This window comes from Dermacentor albipictus, unplaced genomic scaffold (assembly GCF_038994185.2).
Source record: "Dermacentor albipictus isolate Rhodes 1998 colony unplaced genomic scaffold, USDA_Dalb.pri_finalv2 scaffold_66, whole genome shotgun sequence".
NCBI lineage: Eukaryota > Metazoa > Arthropoda > Arachnida > Ixodida > Ixodidae > Dermacentor > Dermacentor albipictus.
The window spans coordinates 14347-40420 of NW_027225620.1; the positions used below are offsets into that span (position 1 = coordinate 14347).

The window sequence follows — 26074 nt, forward strand, 5'->3', positions numbered from 1 at the left end:
GCTCGCTGCGGCTGCCGTTCTTCATCACAGCCTTCAGACATCATTAAGTAGCGCGCAGAAGACACCCCAAGGCAACGAGAAGCACACATGACGGAGCGGTAGGTTTCAATGATTTTTTTTTTCACTACAAAGAAACACAGGATTCACGGAATGGGCAACATGAAGCCTGACTGAAGCAACACTAATTTTTTTCCTTTCCCCCCTGTGACGCGGGAGCTATCGGAAAATTCGATGAACAGGTTATTTTCCAGGTGCGAACACTCTTTCTTGCCGAGAACCAGGGACGGGGTGCTTCCGTACCTTGCTTGCCTTTTTTGATACCAAACGCTTCAACTATTTTCGTATCAACTTGCATCTGGAGCCCGCTGGCGCCCGAGTGCTTTTAAATTGCGCGGATGCGGGCACCTACGGTAACGATCAGCCAGATGGCTGATCAGCGTGACGGGAGATGCCATTAACTATGGCACAGCTGCCCTTCCCAAGCGATCGTTGAAACACTTTAGTGGCTGTTGGCCGCTCCCCAAGAAGCCACAGGGTGATCGTCCTTGAGTATAGATGGCGGAAGTTCCCCCAGTATGTCGAGTGGATAATAAGGGTTAAATCAGACGTGACTTTTCTGTTTTCAACTTTTTGAAATAGGTTTCGGTGGTTTTATAGGATGCCATATCTATGGCATCCTATATCTATGATGCCATTAACTATGGCACCGCTGCCCTTCCCAAGCGATCGTTGAAACACTTTAGTGGCTGTTGGCCGTTCTCCAAGAAGCCACAAGATGATCGTCCTTGAGTATAGATGGCGGCAGATCCCCCAGTATGTCGAGTGGATAATAAGGGTTAAATCAGACGAGACTTTTCTGTTTTCAACTTTTTGAAATAGGTTTCGGTGGTTTTATAGGGTTGCATTCCCATGGTTTTTAAAATACGTATCCATTTTACATTTGTATGGCTGAGATTAACAAAATTTTCAGAGGCACCTGTGCAACTAGCGGGGCTGAACCAAAGGAGTAGCACGCTTCAATACTTGGACTTCGCCCCCAAACATCGGTGCAGTAAAACTTCAGTTCGCTGCTCAATCATTCAGAATTTTTCCTTCGCACCATAAGGCGGTCAACTCCCTACGTACTGTTTCAACATCGTTTGTACATTCGTTTCTTCGAATTAGCGTTTTCTCCCCTGAACCCCGCCACCCCCCCTTCGCAACAAATATAGAAATCAGCGTTGACGATTCCTCCCTCTCTGAACACATTTTCTTCAACAGAAGCATTCGCCTGCGAACTACAGACAAGAACTTATCTATTACAGGTGATTTGTGCAGGGCAAGCCGCACGGTCGCTTAAAAACTGGCACTATTTAACGTAATATTTAGCTGAAAGTTATAGTTGTACGTTTGAAACGGAAGCGGCGTGGTCGTATAAAAAATTGCATTAGTATAAAGAAACATTTTGACTAAAACAAGTATTTATTGCACGTCTAAAACGTAATTTATATTGTGTGGTAGTGCAGAAAAAATATTTGTGCATCAGATAAATAGGTTTTCACGTAAGTGTGTATGTGTGTGGGGGGGGGGGTGTAACGCACACGGCATTCATCCTCTAGCACATAGTAATGTATGTTATGGAATCCCAACTGCGCTTACAGACACACTTTCGCATTTTTACGCTTCCTTTCCGTGAGTTTACTCGACTTATTACCTAATATATTCAGCCTTTTGGAATCTTTTATTCGCAGCTGTTTCACCAAAGGCCTACGTTATTCTGTTTTTATTTTTATTCGAGGTGGTTGAACGTTTTAGTATTTCAACATACATTTTTCACACAATCTTGGTGCATCATGTTCTCTTTTGCGTTTTATCAATGTGAAATGGCGCTGTGGTCAGTGTAACAGATCTTACGAACTTGCGTAAAACAGCCCCATTGTTTAATATCAGCTTGTATGACGTACGCCTGAGCGCCTACATGCCCGTCGTGACTGCACCATGGCTCTTCAGATGGCCTTTAATTGGAATGCTCGCTACACTGAACAGCAGGCTTGTGCGGTCAAATGAACGGGAGACAATCTCACAGCCCGTACACGCCTACACAATACGCCTTCAAAACAGTGCTGCCTGGCAAATTTTTCATTTGCCTTCGCGAGCGGCGTCGCTCATCAGCGTACGTAGCGCCGTTTAACCCTTGTTGCGAAGTCCATATTGCCGGAGAACGCTTGGTTTTCGGTAGTACTTAATTCACACGGCACCTGGTCGGCGGCTCTGCCTGCAACATCCGGACGCGCCGGTAGCACTAAGGTCCACAGCGCGTTCTGACTTGAAAATCACTCGTTCAGCAATCACGTTTGGTTTCAGTCATTCTCTGCAATGCTTTCACCTAGTTGCCTTCCTCCGCGCTTATATTTGCTAAGCATTTGCTTTGCATTTCAATGATCCCGCGTCAAAATTACCCTGCGATTCTCTCTCTTCAGACGATTTCCTTTGCTTCATGTCTCGCAGTGTAGTTTCAAATGTTGCCTACAAAGCTGATTGCTGTATAGATTGTGCCAACCTTGATACTTAAATGCCGTCACTAACAAAAAGCGATCAGCACCGTGCACCGTCCCGTCGGCAACACCGCGTGGACAAATGAGGCAACAGCGATATTCGTTACGTTCCAACTTTGTTCGCCACCCCACTTTTTCTACAGCGGGCTGCTAAGTACGAGGTCCCACGATAGAATCCTGGCCACGGCAGCCGCAATTAAACGAGGGCGAAGTGCTAAAGCACCCGTGTACATAGATTTAAGTGGACGGTAAAGACCCCCTGATGGTCCAAATTATTCCGTACTCCCCATCTACGGCGTTATTCACAAACAAATCGAGGTTTCGGCACGTAAAATCCTTTAAAATCATTTTGTTTTCTTTAACAGCGAAGTTGTATATAACTAAGATCGTAGGATTTATTCGTCTCCATAGCAAAAACTCGACCAGTGACAGCGGATGGCATGCGCCCCTGGATTCCTTGCAACACCACAAGATGGTGCTCACCTCCGCGCATCCGCGGCACCAGATGGGGGTGGGGGGGTAAAAATAAAGAACTAGAAGGGTCGCTTTTCCCAAACCGCCCACCGCAGGAACTTCCCCGTAAAGATTACGGCTCCATAAGGTGCAGTTGCCTGTGTTGCAATTGGGGGTCCGAAGATATGGAATCTACTTTCAGTGTGTCTACTTTCAAGGGAATCTACTTTCAATGGAATCTACTTTCAAGGGAACGTGAGCTAATTAAAATGAGCTATATTGTGGTGGAGTAAGGGAACGTGAGCTATATAAAACGTCCGATATTCAGGACGTTTTACAAGCACGTTTATATATACATATTTATATGAAAATCTAAAGTGATTGAGAAAAGGTTCCTGATGAAGTTGTAGCAGCCGATGACTTCCAACATCCGTTGCCCCTCTTATGCCCTGCGTGGTCATTCTTTACTCTCTTCCCATAATCCGGTGTCAGGAGACCGCTGACATTAGGTTCCACCAATCTGGAGGTCGGTTGCCCTTTCCCTCCGAAGGGAGCTTTGTCGGAATCGCACGCGCATCACTGGGCACAAACAGGGAAAGGGTGGGAATGTCCACTGACTCCGCCCCCGGCGTGGACATGTGAATTTGGGCGGCTGACAGGTGATGGACCGTATCGTAGCACTGACCGCGTTCCCGGCGTCCAGGTCATAGTTTCTGCGGCTGACAATTGATGGCCGTATCCTTGCTAATGGCCGAAGCCACCCGTGTGCCATAAATCACCCGTTCTGAGAACCAGTTTGACGCACCCGTTGGCCCGTTCTCTATAATCGTGTTAGCCGTGACCGAAGGTTGTCGCGGGTGGTACGGCCGATGACAACACTGGTACGCGGCCACTTAGCATAGGAACCAGGTTGTGGCTTCACTGCAGTTTCATATTTAATGTAGAGCTCCCCTGATTTCATTTGTGTTGTCAAAGCGCTACGGAAACGCAACGTATAGTCAGGATTCGCGCGGGAAAACGTGAACACGATCATCGGTGAAGGGAACAGCACCACGAATATAGAAAACGGCTTCTTGCTCAGGCTAGATTCCGCGCAGCGGTTCTTGCTCAAAGCAAGCCCCGCACAGTTAGCACGCGTGAAGAGCAGCGCGAATACGACGATCGACGGAAAATGAAAAATGTCAACATGCACAACGGCGTCGTGCTCAGGTTTGGCAGGACCCAGTTCAAGGCTACATCACACTACTTTGTCAGATCAGGCGATACTACAGCTTTTCTGGCAAGCCACCTTCACAGCGTAGATTGGAACCCATTATTGTAATTTTTTTTGTCAAAATCTGGAGGAAATACAAGAAAACATAGTTCATGCTTTCTCAGAAAACTCATCACACTTGATTTGTATCGCCAGCATCTGTTCGTGAATTCCTTCCCGCTTGTTCGATCTTGACTTCTTGTATTACCTCAAGCACCTGCGACCTGGTCGCACGTATTTTTGATCCTAAAGTCAAACTTGCCTTGGTGCCTACCCTTTTCAGCTCCCAGATGTCTTCATCTCTTCCTTTGTTTTGTACTTTGACATATTTTTGACAGATACCCCCCACCAAAAACCGGGGTATTCTCCTCCTCTCCCCCTTAAGGGCGAGGTGATTGACCTAAGCTTACTTAACATTGCTGTGAAGGAGAACTGTTGCTTTCCTTAAGTTTACCCATGTCGAAACTTTGGCTTAAACCGATATTTCATCTTCAACTACTGTTCGCCCCTCTAGGCCTCCAACTTCCTGTACGCTTCCTTCTTGTTCGGAAAAACCACTAGGTGGACACAGAACGGCAAAGTACGATTGTCAAGCACTTCCATGCGCTACTATCACTGCTAGCTTTATAGGTGTCTAGCCTGTAGGTGGTGTTCACTACGAAATTATTCAGTCAATAAAGAAATGATCCCTAAACATCCTCATTGTGAGAAATAGAAGTCCTCAAGAGCATAATTCTTTTGCGGAAGGAAACATATCTAAAACATATCTGCTTACTTACAGTTAGGTTTGCACACGATGGAAAAGCATCGTGACATCGTGAGCGCTCGGCTTAAGATAGGTTGCACGCGACCACGCTCAATCGCCGCAGCTGGAGTAGAAGTGCAGATGCAAACTACCTTGCTTCTTGCCCCCCCTCCCGCTAACCTTATTGCGCGCGTGTGAATATGGAGAACTCGCTCCCGCTCTCCTTCGTTGCGAGCACCACAGTACACCGCCGCATGAAGTTGCTGTCCTTCTCGGCTCACTCTTGCGAGCTTTCGCTCCCACCTACAATGCAAGGCCCGTGGACGCGATGTTATCGACCTTGGATGGAATATCGTGGGGACAGCAGCGGAAATTCACCAGGAGGGTCCATAGGATTGCTATACATAGACGGGTGTGCCTTATTGGAACGCGACGATTGGCCATGTGTCCATACTGCCAAAGAAGAGAATCAATAGATCAATATTTTTTTAGGTCACTGATACAAATTATTAAGAGGAAGACTTATAAACATACAGCTTGCTACATTAGGGTTAATCATATGATCAGAAATGATACTAACTTTCGGTGCGCCAGTCCTGGGTTTTAGCCACAAGGACGTGTTTGATGCGGTTACATACAATGAACTAAACTAATAAATTTTTAAATGTTCTCTTTTTCTTTTTGTCTGTGTTTGTGCTTTTTTAATCGAATGTGCAATACTTGAAACATTAAGTGACAGTTCATGCTTACAATTCTTTGCCAATCCCCCACTGTGGGTACGAGCCATAGTATCAAGCAATCATCATCATCATTCAGCATTAACGGGACGAGGAACCAGTACGCACCCCCCGCCATGGTTCTGTGGTTCATTGCTGCCAGTACGATATTGGGCGTGGTCTTCCTAGGCCTCTACAAGCAGGACTGGCCACTGTGGCCTTTGGGACTCGGTCAGCGGAGCTGCGACGACGACTTCTACGGAGCGCCACCGCTTCTGGTGCACAAGCGCGATTCACGTAAGCTGCAATGAAAGTCTCGATTGGACATCGCTTAGGACGCATTAAGTAAACGTACGGGCGCGTGCGGGTTCGTCATTGTAAGGTGCGTGGGCAAATGAGCGTAGCACTGTGAGATTTCCTTCATTGCTCTCTACGGCTTCCAATGTGTTTGCAATGAAGCTGTTGTCGTTTTCGAAGACATCTACTTAAGGTGTCGATACCATGGCCTAGACATGAAGTATATTTCGAATCTTGCTCAATGATTTAATCTTGTAGCCGTCCTCCTCTCCCCACCTCTCCCCTGCAGCCATGCTTATTAATTGGCTCACTCGGCAGCCAGGCAACAGTGTGCACGCACCCTGCATTCGGTGTATGTTATCAGATGCGTTATCACAGGGAATAACAGTTTCCAGCACACCATATTTCCTACCCTAACCCACGCTAACATAACATATACGCTAATCTTACTTAAACTAATCTTATTATAGCTTGGTCTAACTTTGCGATTTCGACGTACCTAGTGCCTCAGTGGTTGGTATGTCGTTTGACGGCCGAGATGGTATTGATAAGCATATCGAAATAGTTAAAGGGTCTCTTAAGATCTGGTACGAGGTGAATGGCGCCTACTCTTCCTCCTATCGTTCTGCTCTTTCTCGTCGTCACTGCTCACTACTAGGCATTTTTAGTCTTTTGTAATCAACCGGGGTCATTACAAGCCGTCGTTAGACACGTTGGTCATATCATAGTTATTACAAGTAATTTAAGTAATTAGTGGTCATTACTAAGCATTTTTAGTCATTTCTAATGAATTGTAGTCACTACAAGTTGTCGTGAGTCATACTGGTCAATTCGTAGTCATTACTAATCATTGCAAGTTATTTCACTCATTACCAGTCATTACTTCTCACTACTAAGCATTTTAGCCATTTGTAATCAATCGAGGTGATTACAAGCTATCGTTAGACGTGTTGGTCATATCATAGTCATCAGTAGTCATTACAAGTCATTTCAGTCATTATGTCACAAAAATCCCATCCTCGTCGCCAGTGTCACGATCCACCCCGGGTCGTGAACAAGGGAGGGCTTGTGGCACTCTCCGATAGACGGACGCTCCGCAGCGTCGTGGTGCTGAACGATGACGGACCGGCGAGCAGCCACGCTCGTCGGTGTTTATTGTGGTGCGGTGACCAATGTTGCCTGCCGAGCTTTAGCAGGCCACCGAGCTTGGCGGGCGAACCAAGATTATGCCCGAGGGGGCGTCACATACTTGCTACACATTATTAGTCATTACAGGTCTTTACTAAGCATGTTTAGTCATTTCCAATCAAATGTCGTTACAATTCAGCGTTTTAAATATTGGTAGTTTGTAGTCATTAGTAATCATTACAAGGCATTAATAGTTATTATTAGTCATTGCTACTAATTATTAACCTCTACTGATATATTCTAACGTTAGCATTCACTAACTGTCACTATCAATAATTTTTCATAGTGTAATGTCATCATATTGTGTGATGACGCTTCGGCGGACACTTGGGTGGTCAGGTCTGCCGACACAAACATCACCGTGAGCGTAGAAAGGCTTTCGCCTTAAAAAGCGTTAGCCACAAAAACCATTCGGTACACTTTCAGGAAGGCGAGCAGTGATTGCCACACTGAAGAATCTCCGCCAGTGCATTTGAAGGTGGCGTTCCTTTCAGCTCCAGCCACGCAGAAGATTTCTCTCTTGCCTGTTCTTCGCAGCGCGTCCAGTCCTCGACGACGTTCACGCGGTCATCGAACGAGTCGACACACAGCGCTACCAGAGCGTAAAGCAGGCTCTCCAGGTGGCCCGTGTTGCACGCGACAGCATCCCCGCGGAGTTGCTCATCGTCACAATAGCGCTGGTGCTCGGCGTCGTCTACAAGAGGTCAGCGAGTGATACTGTTTATTGCTTCCTGATTTATTGTTTCACGGGCGGCCCGTCGAAGGGTTACGGAAGTCAACAGGATCGAAAAGTGGAGTAGTTTGTAGATTTTTGTGGTTAAGCGACTATCTTAATTGTCTAGTTATTATTTTCTTTTTCTTGATCTTTTGGTGCTCTTAGCCATAAATACGAAAGGAGTTTGCTAGACGATGAAAAAGGGTGTTGCATTAGGCAACCGCCGAGATGAAACTACAAAGAGGTGTGCTACTAGCTTTAATAAAGAGAGAATCATTACGAAAAGTTTGTTAAAGGAATATAGCTTTATGTCTGCTTCTGACAGGGTATCGCAGGGTTAAGCATCGGTTTGCTCATTTTACTCCTATCTACAGCAGAATCAAAGCGCCACCATTCTTTAAATAAACATTTCGCCGTTATAATCTTAAATATCCTACTGTAGATCTTCTCATTCTATAGCTCGTTACTTGCTGGAGCAGTGTGTAATGTAAAGGCGGCATCGTGCAACCGGGGAATAAGGTTCAAATATTCCAGATGACGCAAAAGTAAGCAAAAAATACACAATCGCAGAGGAAAAACGAAAGGAATCGGGTATTGAAAGTTTCCGGAGATCCAACGCAACTATAGAAATCTACGTAGAGTGGATAGTTAGAGGCTATAAAACTACGTGCAGTGCATATACTCTTTTTTATTGTCATTTGTAAATCGTATATTCTCATGCCATAATAATGTGTTTAATGAAGCAGCAGCAGCATTAGAAGCGGTGGTGGTGGCAACCGCAGCAGCAGCAGCAGGTAACAGTAACACTACCATATGCAGCAGCAGCCACCGCCGCTGCCGCCACGGTTATTAATAGCCGGCGACGGTTCCCTCGCTTCAGAAATCTCCTCAATTCCCCACAAACGTTTAGCGAATCGCATCTCTCTCACAGAGAGTAGTCACCTCTTCTCCTATTACTGAAGTTTTTATAGCTTGTTAGAACGCAGCGACGACGGCAAGGTGCACCTTAAGCACACTGCCCGTCTATCGTCTGAGGTGTGAGGGTATCTCGATAATAGCGTCGCCGGTCAGGGTAGAGACACCCTTTCATCCAGTTACCCAGTGCTTGCCGCCATTCGAAAAAGCCAGAGCCTTACTGGTTTTCTCTGGCGTGGTCGTGTACTGCTGTGGTTGCTTGCCGGATGCCTTTCGTAGCCATGCTCCGGTCTATCCTTGTCTCCCTCTGTATGTGCATGCATGTGAGTGTGTAAGTGTGGGTGGGCGTGTGTGCGTGTTTTAATGTGCGCCTTTTTCATATGTGCGCCTCTGTGTGAGCGTGTATGTGTTTATGAAGGTGTTTTTGTGTGTGTGCATGCAGATCTTTGTGCAGGCTTGTTTTTGTGAGTGCGTTTGCACGTTTTCGTGAGTGCGCATGCTAGTTAAGGTGCATGTCAGCGCTTGTGCATGCACGTGTGTATATTTGTGCATCCATCTGTGCGTGCATAGAAGATTGGGTGTGCATTTGTTCATGTGTGTGTGTGCATGTTCATGCATGTTTGTGCGTGTAGCTGTTGTCGCGCTTCCATATTAGATACAGCCTCTAGAGCGTGACAGGCGTGACGCTTCCAAAATTGGTGCAGTCGCTTCCGAGATGAAAGCTTTCTTCATTCACATGCACTTAGAGGAGTGTCTCAATACACCTTCCTCTTAAATGTCGAATATTTATTTGTAATTTTGTTGCGTATATATTACCAAGCCAAATAATTTTTTGAAGAAATTTCTACTGGTGACGTACTCTTCCCGGGGCAAATGTGGGCGATTTCAAGAAAATCGCAATGGCTTTCCAACAGGCTGACAGGCGGCGTTGTAGAGGCGAAAACCAAAATGGTGCTGGTGGGCGCCGTGTCCCCACCTTAAATGTTGGGCTTGCTATGGAGGTATTGTATGAGGCGTAGCCAGGGTCTGTACACACTGTTATGATCGACCTGTCAGATGTGAGAGAAATTCAGGCAGACGTTCGCATGATAAGATGATTTGCCTCGGCCCATAAAAGGCTGTTAGGATAAACCTGGACGTCGACCTGTCAAGTGTGAGAAGCGTTCAAGAGGGCGTCCGCATGTCGACATAACTGCCCTCTTCTTCGAAAGAGCGTCACCCCTTCTATTCCCCGAGCTGACACAAGGGGAAGGACGAAGAAAGGAAAAGCCGAAGGACAGGAGGTCGTCGACGGCAGAATCTGACGAAAGCACTAATACTTCCACAGGCTCCGAAGAAGACAGCGACGACCACAAGACCGCGAGGTGTAATTTAAGGCTGTCCTGGCTATCGCGGTAATCAGAACAGCTCGAGACAGAGACGAGTCACGGCCATGTACCAATGATGTGAATACATTATTTTCTACTTCCTTTTACCTTTACGATGACCTGCTTCGTCGTCGTTTCCCGATTCTTGCGGTGAAGACCCACCTCGCCCGGTCGAGATCGTATCAACACCCTAGCGTAGCTTGGTGGCTATTCTATAGTGTGCGTTGCGCGACTCGTAAGCGCAATCTTGGGTCACAGTACGCTCAAGAAACATGGATCTTAAATATAAAACCTCGAATTGCTTAAATACAACTATCATGGTCAAGTCCTTGATTATTCCTGCCGTTATATGCGACATTTTTTTTTGTTAGCATAAGCGAGATTACACGGTGGTTTTACTAAAACTAGAAATAGTGTGTGCTTAAAAAGAAACCAAATAAATCCAATGAAATAAAAACGGCGTTTAACATGTTTTCTTTAATCTGTCGTAATGGGTGGCCGTTTCCCCGTTCCTTAAAGTTATAGGAAGGTTTGCCGCTTCTTTAGTTTTGGTATTAAAACCTTTTTCTTTAACCCACGCCCCCACGCGATCATTCACTATCTCTTCTCCATTCGCAGTTGCTGTCGTCGCAAGCGAAGAAGACCGTCGTCGAAAACATCCTTTAGTTCCGATGCGTCACGTCAAAGCAGCTTGACCCTGCATGACCTGTTCGGCGACGGGTTGCTGAGAAGCCCTGATCAAGGTACGAAAACGAGCTCATTTAAACGGACACCAAAGTGAAACGTTCCGTCAGCTTAGATTGATAGTCGTCTTTCTAAGCTTCATTTCTTTTTGTTCATTTGGCGGCAATGAGTTTGTTGCCCCAGAAGAAATAATTATACACGAAACATTAAAATTCTTGAATTGCGCGATGAAACACAAGCGCCTGCAGCTTAATGTGACTTCACAAATTTGAAAGTATCTTCTAGTACGCGGGCGTCTGTGGCGCAGTTAGAGCCATCAAAACTTGCTAAGTGCAATCTTTGACACTTTTATCACGGAGTGTGCTTCATCTTTACTGACAAACAATTAACTAGAGAAGAGGAGACGCTGTGAAAATCCATGAAATCATGGCGATTTATGGCAGGAACTTCAAAGTTGCTTCCCGACTTGTATTTCGTCACTGCTTCTTTAGTGGTTTACCAAGTCACTTCTCAAAGTAATACTAGCCAGTTTGATATTGCCGAAACTTAGTTTCTCGTAGCCATCGGCGCCGGCTACGAGAGAAGCAGTGATCGAATTACGTGGCGCGTGGTCCTTTCGTGTGTCGTTTAGATTGGCCTTGCGGTAACCCATCTGCCGTTATGTTGGGATAGCGCTTCTGTATATTGTAGAAAAAAACTGGAAAGCAACACTTTCTATGCAATAAATAAAAGATTGCAGCAAAACACAGCTACAAGTCCGAGAACCTCTTTGGTAGTCGCACAACAAGATGTCACTAATTCATTAGTTTCAGAGGGAAAGAAAAGCACTTGAGTTTATAAGAAGTTGTATTGATGAAAAAAAAAGCACTTTCCAAACCTTCACATTCATGAACTGAGCTGTCTGCTATGGTGGTACACTAATTTGGTGTTGCCTTTATTAACAGCAGACCATGCTGCATATCTGGATTTCTAATTCCCTAAGGTACTGATAGCTTGCTATTTTCCTATGCAATGCTAGGAGGCTCCGGAGCAGCTGCATAGCCGTACTTTCTTGCCGGAAATTTGTAAACAAAATAATTAGTGAAACACTTCCCATTATTGGATATTCTATTCCATAATGGTATTTTTTTTAGATTCGAAAGCATCCAATGGCTCATTGAACAAGAAAGCCGTCATCTGCAGCACCGAAAGCGCACTTCATATTCATGTTGGCTGCGACGCCACGTCATGAGCACGCCTCGACCGAGCAGAGAGAGGGAAAGGGAACACCTTCTGCAGGAGTAGTGCGCCATGTGCTGCGTGAGGGTAGAGGGCCTCGCCGCGACCCACGTCACCCTCGCCCTCGCGAACCTTTCTAATCCGTGCGTACCTTTAACCCGAAGCTCTCGCCTGCGTTGTAACCGCGCCTCCGTAAGGCGAAATCAAAAGTCGCCAAGAGTCGCAAGGTGCTCGTATGCCCGAGAGGAGTTCATAACTCGAATGACCGCTCATCGGCGTTCTATTGGACATTTTTCTTTTCACAATCACAACTCAGAAAAAGTGCTTAGGTATCCGCGGATTTTGTTTTTTAATTCCATTCGATATTCCATTCGAAATTGATTCGAAGTCTACTATTAGGTATTCACCCCCCACCCCCAACCTATAACTCACATCACCACATACTTTACGGGAGTAACGGTGTGATTTATAGACATAAAGCACCCTTAAGGGTGCAAATCAGTTTATATTGGAATATCACGTTTTTTTTACATTTTCTAAATGCACAGCAGCTCACCTTCAGAGACGCGTTGGTATCAAGTACGGGTTTTACAAAGTTTGAAACCTTTAGTGGAAGTGGCATCCCCTGTTCTCAACGCAGTGGGCCACAACGGCTTCACAGAGCAGGATCCGACTGCTGCTTACAAGATCCAGGAATGGCCTCTGGCTGTCACACAGCGACATCTGCAAGGCGACCAGCCTTACAAGCGCGACTGCTTTGCTGCGAGGCTTAGTGAAGCCGACGAACGCGGTTTTAGAGCTAGACAGGAAGGGCTGCGTTCGAGGGACAGGTCCCGGAATTTTTCAGCCAACGACAAAGCTGCTGCTGAGCGTAGAGACGGCAGCGAAGTTGGGGGAAACCTTGCGGAAGACCTGTACTACCACACTACTTCTCCGCAATGGAGGAGTAAAGACAACGCCGACGAAATTCCAGAACTCGTAGACTACGGCGATGAAGACCAGCCCTTACTGGAGTCGTCCGACGATTCTTCCAACTGCGAAGGCAGCAACGGTGAGAAGCGACGCTCTGGAGGTGGTGATGATGGTAAGCGTTATGCAATTTTTTTTTTATTTTGAATTGTGTACTGTTAAATGACTTGGCTATATGTTGCGGCGACGTTTTCACGAAATTGTTGTTTCTTCCTATGGTAGTTTTTTCTAAACTCGTATTCGTTACGTTTCAAACTGCGGTAATTAGCTCAACAATCCTGCCAATTGTAACTGAGCATCTGGAACATAATTGTTGGTGATTTGTACTTCTAATAATTCACAAGAAAAGTAGTATCGGAAATAAATGTTGCGTCCCGTTCCTTCAATACCATTCATCTTGATCGACAGCCACGAACACGAAAAAAGCTCAGAAGATTTTTTTACGGCGGACATGTGAGATAAGTGGCACACACATGAAAACGGGGAGAAACTAGAAAATGCAATCAATGGAGAACACTCGGAACTAAATGGCGCAATGGGAATAAACATTTACACAGGCATAAAAAGAAACAAAAGACGTGTTACAAGTATCTAGATCATGAAAAAAAAACTGCGATCACATACCACCAGTTAATTTACTCGGAATGGGAACTTCTTATCGGCGCTGTTTCTTGTAATTACTTCTTCGAAGGAGTATCAATTAAGGTAACAAGATTATCCATGTGGTTGCGGGCAAACTGAAATTGCAAGTTTATAGCCATTCTGATGCTGGGCATGAGATAAGTAGTTGAAGGCTACTGTACGTTAACCGGGCGTATCATTTGGGACAGTTGACAGGGAAAAAGAAAGGCTAGCCGTGAAGCCGTTCCGGGCCCTGCTGCATGAAGAATTGGGAACGCACCAACATCATCGTTTCTGATGTGCAATCCATTGGGTCCCTCGCCAAACAGCTGCTACACATTAGCATCACAACCAATGGGGCACTTCGAGTGTGATTTGGGTCTTCACTTGCTGTATTCGAAGCCTTGCAATCGTGTTTTGGTACTTGGAAATTTGCCCATGAATACGGATGATTTCTTTTGGCTGTGGAGTGTATTTTGAGAAAGGAATAGTGGAGATTCCTCCAATACGGAGAATGACAGTCGCAAAAGGTAAACAATGCTGGAGCTTTGAAAGTTGCGAATGCAGATCCTCCTTCGTGTAAACCGTATTTTGCTGCATCTGGAGCAGCGACGGCCTCTGGTATTAAAGCATGTCATCAAAAAGAGTGGCTGTCAAAGGAGTACTGTTATAGATCTTAAGAAGCACCTTTCTGTGATAAGGACTCCATACACGATTAGAACATGCAATCACGAATCCTCTGCCCAATTCAGCACAGCGAACAATGTTCGAGCGGACATAGCTTGGTACAGATGGTGAAAGCGCGCGCATTATTGCCATACTCCAAATATTGCACGCGCATCACTTTAGTAACAGTTATTTTGAAAACCTGGTACTTCAAAATGCTTCGTTGCACTCACCTTCTTGAATAAATCAACATAAAGCCACCTTCACTGAAAGGCATGTGTTGATAGGCTGCACTTCTTAACGAACAATTTCATATTAATTTCTGTTCGAGCTATGTCACTGTTCCGAATGTGCCTCGCAGCTTGAATGCGGCCACGTTATCACTGTCATCACCACCCACTGTGACGCACGACAGAAAAAAAAACGAATGGAAAATTAAATTCAACGTTACAAACGGGCATCAGCTCTTCATGGCTTCAAGAGCACCATGAGCACTTTATGGATCCTTCATGAGGCTAACAGTGACACAATGAAATGCGAAGTAAGCCTTTACAAACGTGCAAAAGAACTGCTTGCGGCCTTACCATGAAACGGTGACGATGCAGTAGTGTCAGACGCAGGCAGAACAACGCAACGACCCCCGGGCTTTTTTTACAGGGAAACAACGTAGCGCGCCCGGCGACAGTCTCTGCAGGGGCTTAGCATGTGCTAGGTCGTGCCGCTTGCCAAGCTGCTAGCTATGGCCCCAGCCCTAGCCATAGCTGCAGCCATAGCTAGCACTTCAGCTACCGACGAAGTGGCTGCAACCACCTCATCGGGAAAGAAGTAGCGCCACCTACCGAAATCGGGGAACATCTAGCGCCGCCGTGCAACGGCTCGAGTGGCCACTTTTATTGTTTACAATGTTACTCGAGGAGAGCCCGTCGCTCATCAGCATATAGTAGCGATATCGGATGATTGTGGCACGTTCTCGAATCTGCACCACCGCCTTGGCTTCCGTTTAAACAAATTCAAGGACAAATGCATAAAAGCGCCAAGACGACAGTACCTTTCATCCCATTTGACGACTGCCAACTGCCATTGATGTCGCTGCTCCCCATGCGGTACAGGATGACGACACGTTGCATTTACGCACGTAAAACCAGGAATCTATGAAGGTGACAAAGAGGATAGATGTTCCTTGTTTTTAGGTTCAATTAAATTGCGTTGCTCAATGTTGGTCAAAATCGAGAATGGCAGACGGAACAAGAGCAAGAACGTGCGGGAACTACTAACTGTAGTACAGGTTTTTGAAGGTAACCGTTTAGGTAGACGTGGAAACGAGACAAGATATAACAAAACACAAAGATGATCACGTGATGAAAGCCAATACAAAACAATTCAGAAATACAATGATAAAACTTATTCCGAAGTTAGTCAAATTGCTTTTAGCGGTACCGATGACTCTCGAACTTTGACTTGCACCGAAGCTGCTCTTTAACTGAATTTGCACGCCATAAGTTAACGTAAAGTGAGGCACGCAGTAAGGCGGGAGGGAAGGGGGAAGCGAGGGGGACTACCGCTTACTTTGGATCAACTGGGCTTTTTGAATGCGCAATGAATGCATGGTTCACGAGAGTATTCTGTGTTCCACCCCCCAACGAAATGTTCGCTCCGCGCCGAGGTCAAACCAGCGAGCTCTTGTTCCGCAGCGTGTGCTAAAGCAATTGAGAGAGCGCGGCAGATGGTGGTGGGGTGGGGGGGGGGAGGGGCGGGGTGCATAGATACTCGTATTACCTTTTGCGCCTCGCCCGATATGCGCAGACCGCTCCGACGTGAACAACAGTGGCCTCTCGGAAGAGACGGCCTACATGGAGCTGCCGAAGTCCGAGCGGTCATCCGAAGCCGCGAGCATCTGCTCATCGGGCACTGCAGCCCAAAAGGAGTGGCTCTCGGTGGCTGCCGCAGTCGATCGTTTCGCCACGAGTACTCCTCTGCCGTCGCAGCAGCTGCGACCTCATAACTTATTCGGCCAGCTACTCGAGGCCTGCAGGCAGCCGGAAGCCGTATCATTTTCCGCCGTCCTGAAGGAACTGTGAGTCTGCGTAACATTTGAAGTACTTAGACGTACGAGTGACCCAAAAACTTCAGTTTAGCGACCATTCTGCAGTGGAAACTAAATTGATACCAAAGCAATATCAGCCAGAAAAAACGCCGACGCCCTAGATTTTGGCAAATAGTTCAACTCTATAAGCAACTTAACGTCGTTATGAAACGAGTTGGTCAGCAGGGAGGCGTGTCAGTGGTATTAGAGAAAGAACGCAAAAGAACATAGAAATAATGACATATCGTAAATGCACAGCATTTAGTTTTCCAATAGCACAGTACAGTTTATTGTCCTGGGATGGGGAGTTTTTTTTTTTTTCGGAAGCTGGCCACACTCGACCACTGTGGTAACGATTGACAAGGAATGGAGTGATGCTTGTGTTCGAGTAAACACGGGGTTGGAACGTTGCAGCTGCGTGGACACCTGCGTGAAGCTACACGAGAGCGAGTACGCGGACATCTTCGTCGCGTCCACGGTGCGCGGCGACACCATGGTGTTCAAGGTATGCGACTGCGCGCGCATGGGGAAATACATGCGGTGCCTTATCAACGAGGTCCGGATTGGCTGGTGAGTCGCTGCATAATTTTCCGCGCTCCGGGCTTCTGCATAAACGATCATTGACGTGCCATTTCCGATTTGACATTTTCTTTATTATTTCGCATTAAACGGAAGTAGTAAACCTCCAGGTCCCTACACCCGCCTCTCCCCATAAGAATACTGATATAGTAAAATAACTTACTCACCCGCCGTGGTTGCTCACTGGCTATGGTGTTAGGCTCCTGAGCACGAGGTCGCGGGATCGAATCCCTGCCACGGCGGCCGAATTTCGATGGGGGCGAAATGCGAAAACACCCGTGCGCTTAGATTTGGGTGCACGTTAAAGAACCCCAGGTGGTCGAAATTTCTGGAGTCCTCCAATATGGCGTGCCTCATAATCAGAAAGTGGTTTTGGCACGTAAAACCCCATAAGAAAAAAGAATAACTTACTCGAATTGCACGTCCGTTATTTTCCGTATTGGTAATGGTTGTGCGCCCCACAGAAGCTCCATGAAAACGAGTAATGCAATACGAAGCGAGCGCCAGAACCTCGGGATTTACCTGCTCACACGTGACAGCCCTCTGGGTGATGACGTCACGACACTACACCTCCCGAGACGAAGAAACGGAAACATATTGGCATGTGGCTTCCCAGTGTGTTTGATTTCATGTTTTCCACGTCCAGAACAATCCGTCGCGCATAAACTGCAAAGTTGTCAACATCTAGTCAGTTTGTCTAAGCATTATGAACGCGCGAGGGCCACTGTAACGCATAATATCGCTCAACTGAAGCATCACCCTACTGACGATAGGAAAAGATAACCATGAAAACCAGCACGTTTCCGTAATTCATTATTTTATACGGCGACGCTTTGTTTCGTTATCTTTACGAGATATGGTGTGGTTCGTTCGTTCTTTTGCTTCGATCGCACGGCAAAAGCTGCGGCTCACTTAAAAAAAAGCCATCGTTTCGCCCGAAAGGCGAAGCATCGATTGCGAAAGGAAATTAGCATACAGCAATACGAAATAAGGTTAGTAGGTTTATCAGCAGTAAAAGATTAGAAACATTTGTTTACTAACTAAATTAACAAGCATGGTGTCAGCGCGCACCGGCAAACATGAACAAATCACACTCGATGACCGCTGACATTCGCTTTCAAAACGCTGGCACCAGATAGCGCTGCAGCAACAACAGCTAGCGAAGTGACATTCGTGCTGTTTATCGCTTCAACAAGAAATGATCGGCGAGAACATAGCACGCACAAACGTATAAGCCGTCTGCAGATCGCTTTCAAGATGCGGCACGCGTGAAGTACGCAGTTGCTGGTAGAGTAGAAGCCGCCCCTGCCGCCCGCGCTGCCTCCCCGCTTAACTCACTTGCACGCGCGAGGTTGAGCCGCGATCGTCAGTTAATTATTGCGCCCGCTTGCGCAATACGCAGTTGCTGCCAGAGATGCCGGAGCACATCGCTCCCACGCCCCTTCCCTCTATCGCGCCCCTCCACGAAATATCGCGCGCAAGAAGACAGCGCGTTTGCTCTCCGATTTCCTCCCTGACGCGTGACAGATTAAAGCAGGAGACACACGGTACGATTCGGCGTCCGATCCGACGTGCGGCGCCGCATGCTCCGGCATGCGGCATACGATGATTCGGGACACACGGTGCGTGCATCCGAAAGATTGAGCGGCGCGTAAGCTCCGCCCAGATCCAGCCCTCCAGCTTGACTTCAGAGCCACGTCGAGAAACGCAATATATAATCAACTCTGCACAACACTGCGTCGCTTTACGCGAACACTGCCAATAACGTTATGCCCCTGCGAGTGGCAGAACACGTCACGACGGCGCGTCGTCCACTGACGACTCCGCTAACAGCCAGCGATAGGGCCGGTAGGCCTAGCTAGGCAGACGCCGCGGCCGACGGCGCTTACGATCCAACCCGAGCTCGTCGAAGAGCGCTTATGTTTGCCAAAACAGTTAACACTGTACACTTAGGTCGCCCGTAATTAAATACAATTGGTTTACTCGACGCAGTCGTTGCGAAGGGCAAACGTGCAAGCAAAGCGAGCAGCCTCGCTCAGACGGTCGGTGTGTGCTGTCTGCCCGCGAAATGCCCTCGCGTCGCGTCTCCTGATCTCGCCAGTAGCTTAGTCCTAGTTTACTAGGCGTTGCTTTGAATAACAGGCACACGTCGAGATAATTTTATTGAACTGGTAACTATTTCGTGTCGGAAACTGCAGCACGCAAGGAAAAAGAAAACACTGCGAGAAACCGGCCAGCCAGCGCCGCCTCCGTGGAGGGAACGTCGCATGCCAGTCGCGCTGTCATTGGCTGCGGCCAGACGACGGTGCGGTTGTCGGACGCCGGATCGGACACCAACTTGGGGTGCGATCTTGTACGCGTTCCAAAATAGAACGGAGGCGGTCCGTTCCACCGAGCCGCACATGGTTGGTCAGTTTGAACGGTGAAGAACGCCATGACGTCAATTGTGAAGTGATATCTGCTGTCAATCATTCCGTGTTGTCTGCTATCGGACGAACGCAACGGAACGGACCGCCAATTCCGCGACGGAAAGAACGGACCGCCTCCGTTCGAGTTTGGAACGCGTACAAGATCGCACCCCAAATCGGACCGTGTGTCTCCCCCATAAGCCGCGATTGTCAATTCCCCTCGCGTGCTTTCATTCGCACATACATCGTAAAGCACGTGGTGACGGTTTTATCGCCGTTGGACTCTATACGGAACGCCACCGCGACGGCGACGGCAACGGCAAAAATACGCCTGGAATGTCCATATAATTTAGGGGTGTGCGAATATTCGAAATTTCGAATACGAATCGAATATTTTCCTTATTCGAAGCGTATTCGATTCGAGAAATGCATATTCGTAAATTCCCGAATATTCGAGGAAGGCCGAATAATGGTCGAAATGGCGAATATTCGGACATACTGTGAATAATTTAGCAATTAACGAATTATATGCTTGCTCCACATTCTAAGAACATGCTTATTCACTGAGAGCTTCACATGATCCGCTCATTATCTGTATGCTCTGCATCAAGACCATTCAGCAAGTTGGGCCAGTTCGTTGGGATTCATAGTAAGGTTCGTTACAGTGCAACACAAACCAAGGACAAAAGAAAATACAAAACGACGACACAGCGTTACAGCACTGTGATCTTAAATGCTGTAACAAACCTTACAATGAATGCGTACGCTCTGTTCCAGTCTATCTGCATCAGGCCCTTGAGACATGATCAGTTTCAATTTTTTTTTACCAAGCTTTATTACAGGGCTCTTTCATAACAATGTATGATGTACTTTCGGGCTCTGTAAGTATGCGCAATAAAATATGCACCTAGAAAATGTTACCTGGACAAATGTCACACTGCATAGAGAGCCCTTACTTTCTGAACATGTTGAGCAGTCAATTTTTCTTCGCAATAATCTGTAACAAGCGCTTACCTGACAGAGCATTACGTGACATTACCTGAGTGCATTACCTATAATGAGTGCCTCTTTAACCTGAAGCAGCCTCATAAAATGCAATATTATTTTTAAAAGGGTAATAAAGCTATTGTTACCTCGTTTTGCAATTTTTTAATACTGCACATATATTCGATATTCGATTCGATATTCGAAGACAGTTTTTCGGCTTATTCATATTCGATTCGTATTCGAAAATTTCAATATTCGCACACCCCTAATATAATTGCAATAGCAGTAGTACTACAAGGATCGTATTACTGATTTTTCTAGTGAAGAAGCTCGAGGCTCTATTGATTAGACCACACACGCATGCATATAACGACAAAATTACCAGTCCTAATCTAGTGGAGACTAGCACTTTTAGACGTTTTGCGAGTGGGCCATGTCGCATAACTACATCAGTAAATATTTGGGCTTGTTGGTGCAACATTTTGTAGTTTTTTTTTTTCTGTAGCACAAATAGCATAAGGACGTAGAGGAGAAAATAGACACACCCAGGCGCTATGTATGTGTCTGTTTGTTCCTCTACGTCCTTGTGCCATTTACGCTACAGGAAAAATTGCATAACTACACGTTACTCGTTGAAGTGAGAGCGAACACTTTGCTAGCTAAAACAAAGGGAGTTTCTTTTTGATTGCTTGAAAAATTGTACTCAGTTGCTGGACCCGAACTTGTTTGATGAAATTTGCCACGGATTAGGTTGTCCATTCAATTATGCTCTCTAATTTCCCTTCATCCCTACAGGTTCCTCACAAAGTTGGCTGAAGGGCTAGAAAATCAAACAAGAGGCTTCCCTCAGCTCCGCCTGTAAGTTTATGACAAAGTGCACAGAGCGAAATTTGCATTGAAAGCACAGTACAGGGGACTAATAAACAATCTACACATTTTGGTAGGTTGCGTTTGAAAAACTGTTTACATTGCTTTGGTGCAGTAATATTATTAAATAGAAAAGTAACGAGCAGTCTTTCCGTTTTAGGCATACTATTAGAGAATATGAAATGAAGTGCACTTTTCCGGCTTTCAAATTTCCTTCCCGAGCCGCGGCACTTGTGACGTCACGGATACGACAACGCTTTCTCATGTTTATGACTTTTTGTGCGCATTTGAGCCCATCATAGCTTGTAAGCTAAGTAGTATATTTTTTACGAATATGCAATCCACTAGTTTCACTGCAACCGCCATCAACACTTCTGATGTCACGAAGAGACGTACCGTAAATGTCGTGGTTGTGTTGATATCCGGCTTCTGTTTTTGCTCGTTCTACGCCATAACAAACCTATCTGTGGAATACTCCGCACTTGCAGATGTTCAGTCTTGCTCGACCTAATATTCCTCTCGGTGATCATTTAAAGGTCGCTAACCACAAAGTTAAGCAGCATTAGTGGATTAACTTTTCTTTATTATCTAAATGGTTATCGATAAGATGCGCGCAGGCTTAGGAAGGCTAAGTACTGTGGAGAAGCTACAGCCAGTTTGCGATATCACTTTGTCTTCCACGCACTAAAATTTTCCGAATTGTGAGTGGGTTCCTCCATTTGATTGCTAATTGATAAACGAACAATAAATTGTTTTCCAATATAGGGGAAGAGTGCACACAGAGTTTAGATAAGGTATCTTGCTTTATATTAACGCCAACACAAAACGATATATTGTAATCGATGAGGTATTACGGACATGCCTGGCTGCAGGGAAATGGGAAGTTAGAAACGATAAAATTTGGCCTCCAATTTCCGGTCCTGTGAATCACTTTTTTTTTTTGCCGCATGCATCAGGGTAGAGTTTTGAAAGAATGCTTCAAGTGTCTAAAGCGATTTTATTGTGGTTCTGTAGTGTGTCTTTAGCTGCCTGCATTAATCACTATAAGAGACTCTTTATTGTCCAAATCATTAGAGAATTGTAGTGGGTCTATTATTCCGGCATGCGCGGGAAGTGTGGCGGTTGAGTGGGGGCTAAAACGTGAACGGACAGATTAGTGGCGCAGGCTGGTGGCGAAAAGCTGAACTAAACAAATACAGCCAGTCACATATTCTGCTTAGCTACTGGTGTAGATTTTCGACAGCAGCGCAATCGTGTTCACAATTACTCAGCTGCCGAGAATTTGCACCTGCAGCGAAACTTAATACAGTAGGTTGCTGCAATTTCAGCTCTGTTTTTGTCTGGTTGAGCTCTACGCCACCATGCGGCTGAACGGCTCCGGCTGCTGACGTTTACGCCTCCGCCCATCCGGCAATCTGCCCAAACCAGCCCCGTTTGCCGTAATAGCGGACACGCTAAAAGCCTGTATAGCTAAGTGATCGTCCATTGGAACTTCTCCCTGGTTGTTCGCCCACTCATTTCTATGACACCGAAATGCATTGAGAGGAAAGAAACGAAATAATATAAAGGAAACACTTCACAGCCGAAATATTCGCTTTACGTTTTTTCCCCGGTTATCTTTCACAGGACATGTTGCATTTGGGACAGCTATCCCATGCTGCTGGAAAATGCATGCACCAGCTACCTGGAGAGGAGAGGGTCGGCAGATTTCAGAGAGTGTGAGCATGCTATGATAGTTTTCCTTGCAGTATGTTATTTTTTCTGTTTAATGAAAAAAATGACGTTCTCCTTGTCCCCTAAGCAGTTTGTCCTAACGAGTCCATTTGTTCAGTCAAAAGACTGAATTGTCGTTTGGCTCGTCCTATTGACTGCCCAAGTGAGGCGTAAACGAAAGACGAAGCATGTGTCTTCACTGACTGAATTAATTTCGCGTCTGGTCCAAATTCACCGTACAAAGCTGAGGATTAATTGAGGCCTCTAGGTGTTCTGTTCTGCACCCTGATGCCTGAATGCATTTGCGAAATCAGTTGTCACCGCATGGGCTTGCGCTGCACATTGACGTTTGCACATTAGAATACTATTCCTTCCAACACGCATTAGAAAGTTGTCCCTGCCCGGGCAATACAGAAGAAGCTCGATATGACAAATATGCATTACCGATTTGCGTGATTTGAATCTAAAATGACGGTAGGCTTTTGCGGACAAACTAGGAGACAGAGACGAGACCAAATAGACACTAGCGCTAACTTTCAATTGGAATTCATTAACTGAGCCTATTTATGTCCAACGCAGGCCGAGAAATGCTAGCCTTTAAGCGCGGACCATATGATAGGCAATCTAGCTCTTTTTATCGTCGTGACGATCCTATCGACTTACGCACTTGATTGCCAGGCGATTAATCTCTGCCGCCGCAGTGATTTCTCTAGTCATATTATTGCGAATACATGCTCATAATGAATATTGGATATAACGAAGGAATTCTCGTGTCAGACGTGGCTTTTTAGCATGAAGCTTGAATGTGTTGAAGTGAGGTTTCCAAAGTGATGGTCATCATGCCACGAAGCCAGAATACAGCTGGGTTAGACTTACCAGCTGAGATGAAGTGCATATTATTATATTAAGTGTCCCATCATACCTGCCACTCTTACTGGAGACACCAACACGACTATCTTCATCATCATATATAACGTACATCGCAGGACGAAGGTCTGTCAAGGAAATCTCTCCAGTACGCGCCTACATCAAAATTAGGTTCTTGGGACACTCTCACTGTTTACTAAAATGACACTTTCAGACGGACGAAAGCTCTACTCACCCTACGCCCTCATCTGCATGGAAAACGCTGGTGAGCCGCTCTCCAATATGACGGTAAGTAGTGCCATGAAATTATTATCAGCTGCCGTCCCGATCACAGCGCATCCTCATAAGTACAAATGCTTGTATGGTGGATTGGTCAGAAATGTACGCAATGCCACAGATTGCTTCAGTTTTATATCTTCGTACTTGGAACAAAGAACATCATCCAATTGCAAAAGAATATGCCATCTATATTTAACCATTTGAAGCAAAAGAAAGTATAGGCTAAGGCAAGTGACTTCATTGATAAAACTGTCATGTTTACAGATTAGCGCTCAATTTGGTTCTGCAAATAAGGTATGGGCGATAAGGTTCGTCAAGTAACGGTTTGACAGTGATTCTATCTCGCCATCATCAGTTCCTCGTACCGAAAAATTGAAATAAAAGGTTGATCGATTAAACATACTTTACTTTGCGGTCTCCTACGCAGGCAAGCAAAGTGTGGCTGGTTGGCTGGCTGACTCACTTTGCAAACTTTAGTATAGCCTACAAGCACTGGTTATATTTGTAAACCCCGGATAACAGACCTGTCATACTGAATATGTCAGCTTATTTTAAAATGCAGGAATTAAACCGAATCGGGCTCGGTCAGTAGTAAAGAGTGCCAGGGAACTCCGTAGGGTTGTGGCTCTGTTTGAGCGAGATAAATTGTAGTGTCGACGGTAGCAGATGGTGACATCATCGTATCCTTATAGTAATCATAAACCAAATATTTTGTTGAAGACATGCACAATATTATCAAGCGCACACTGTTTTATTATATGACAGTGACCATTTTTGGCATGTGTCATATTTATTGATTTGTCGCTCAACGTTAAGACGCGCATAATGTATTTTGGCATTTTTGAAATGTCCCCGATTCAATAGCTGAAAATACTGGTCCAATCTGATTCCGGGAGCAAAGCGAATAGACGTACACATTCTCCTACAAACGCGACCAGCAGTCATCACACCGGATTTCACAATTAGTCATGAATTATTAACCGACGCACTTGTCCCGTGGAGCACATTTCGGACAACCGTGCTCACCGCTATAGTTGTGGTGCTTGTATTGCTAGGCACAAGGTAGCCACAATAACGAATCAATTTCTTAACTTGAAATAATTCTGCGGTTTTACTTGCCAAAACACGAGATGATTATGGGGCACGTTGTAGTGGGATACTCTGGATTAATTTGGAGCACCTGGGGTTCTTCAACGTGCACCAAATGCACGGTACACAGGCGTTCTTTCACTTCGCCTCCATCGAAACACAGTCACCACGGCCGGGATTCGATCCCGCGACCTCATGCTTAGCAACGCAACGCCGTAGCCACTAAGCAAACACGGTGGCTCAGCTGCTAACTCACGCTTTAGGCAGTTCTTTTTCTAAAATTTTTTCTCCGTCACTACAACGTAAACAAAATCATTTCTGTCACATAAATTCGGCGTTTTTCATAGCTGACCCTGGGCCGTCCTGCGAGCCGAGGAAGCCGCTTCGAGACAAGGTCTCGGAACCGCGTCCACGGCAGGTGCCCAGACCCACTAAAAAGGCGCCAGACTCAAATCTTGTTGATTTGAAAATAAAAGTTTACGCTCCTCATATATTGCCCTCATCAGCAGCGCATTAAGTCCAAGTTTTGAGCACTACCCTGTGCTATTTTGTTCTTCCTCAGATCGGGCAATTCAGCAACGCCCTGCAGCTCCGATCCGTGGTCCAGCAGGTAGCGCTAGCGTTAGCGGTCGCTGAGGCCGAGCTGGAGTTTGAGCTCCGGGCCCTGACCCCTGGGCACGTGCTGGTGAGACCTGCAAGCGATCGCGTAGTGCACTACCGATTCATGAACACTGTCTTGTTCGTCAAGTTGCACGGATGGGAGGCGTGCATCGTGGATTTCGCTTCATCCAGGCTTTGCCCGGGTGGAGGTACGTGCGTGAATGGTTGTTACCAATATAGGGCTAAGCGTGCTTCGAGTAAA

At 46.1% G+C, this 26074-nt stretch overlaps 1 protein-coding gene across 4 annotated transcripts in view; it reads left to right on the forward strand.

The window, feature by feature from the left end:
• Positions 1-5817: 5817 nt before the first annotated feature.
• Positions 5818-26074, forward strand: part of LOC135916376 (uncharacterized) — a 47597-nt gene continuing 27340 nt past the window's right edge. For 2 of the 4 annotated variants that reach the window (XR_011510198.1, XM_070530221.1), the window contains exons 1-10: positions 5818-5997; positions 7723-7888; positions 10801-10925; positions 12725-13168; positions 16144-16414; positions 16838-16993; positions 21193-21255; positions 22891-22982; positions 24059-24132; positions 25775-25897. Coding sequence is in view for 3 of the 4 variants with exons in the window: in XM_070530221.1 (XP_070386322.1) it covers positions 5838-5997; positions 7723-7888; positions 10801-10925; positions 12725-13168; positions 16144-16414; positions 16838-16993; positions 21193-21255; positions 22891-22982; positions 24059-24132; positions 25775-25897 (1674 nt within the window). In the remaining variant the exon portion in view is untranslated. Of the gene's footprint in view, positions 5998-7722; positions 7889-10800; positions 10926-12724; positions 13169-16143; positions 16415-16837; positions 16994-21192; positions 21256-22890; positions 22983-24058; positions 24133-25774; positions 26022-26074 lie in introns of all 4 variants that reach the window. The other 2 variants (XM_070530220.1, XM_065449735.2) reach the window with 1 other exon arrangement.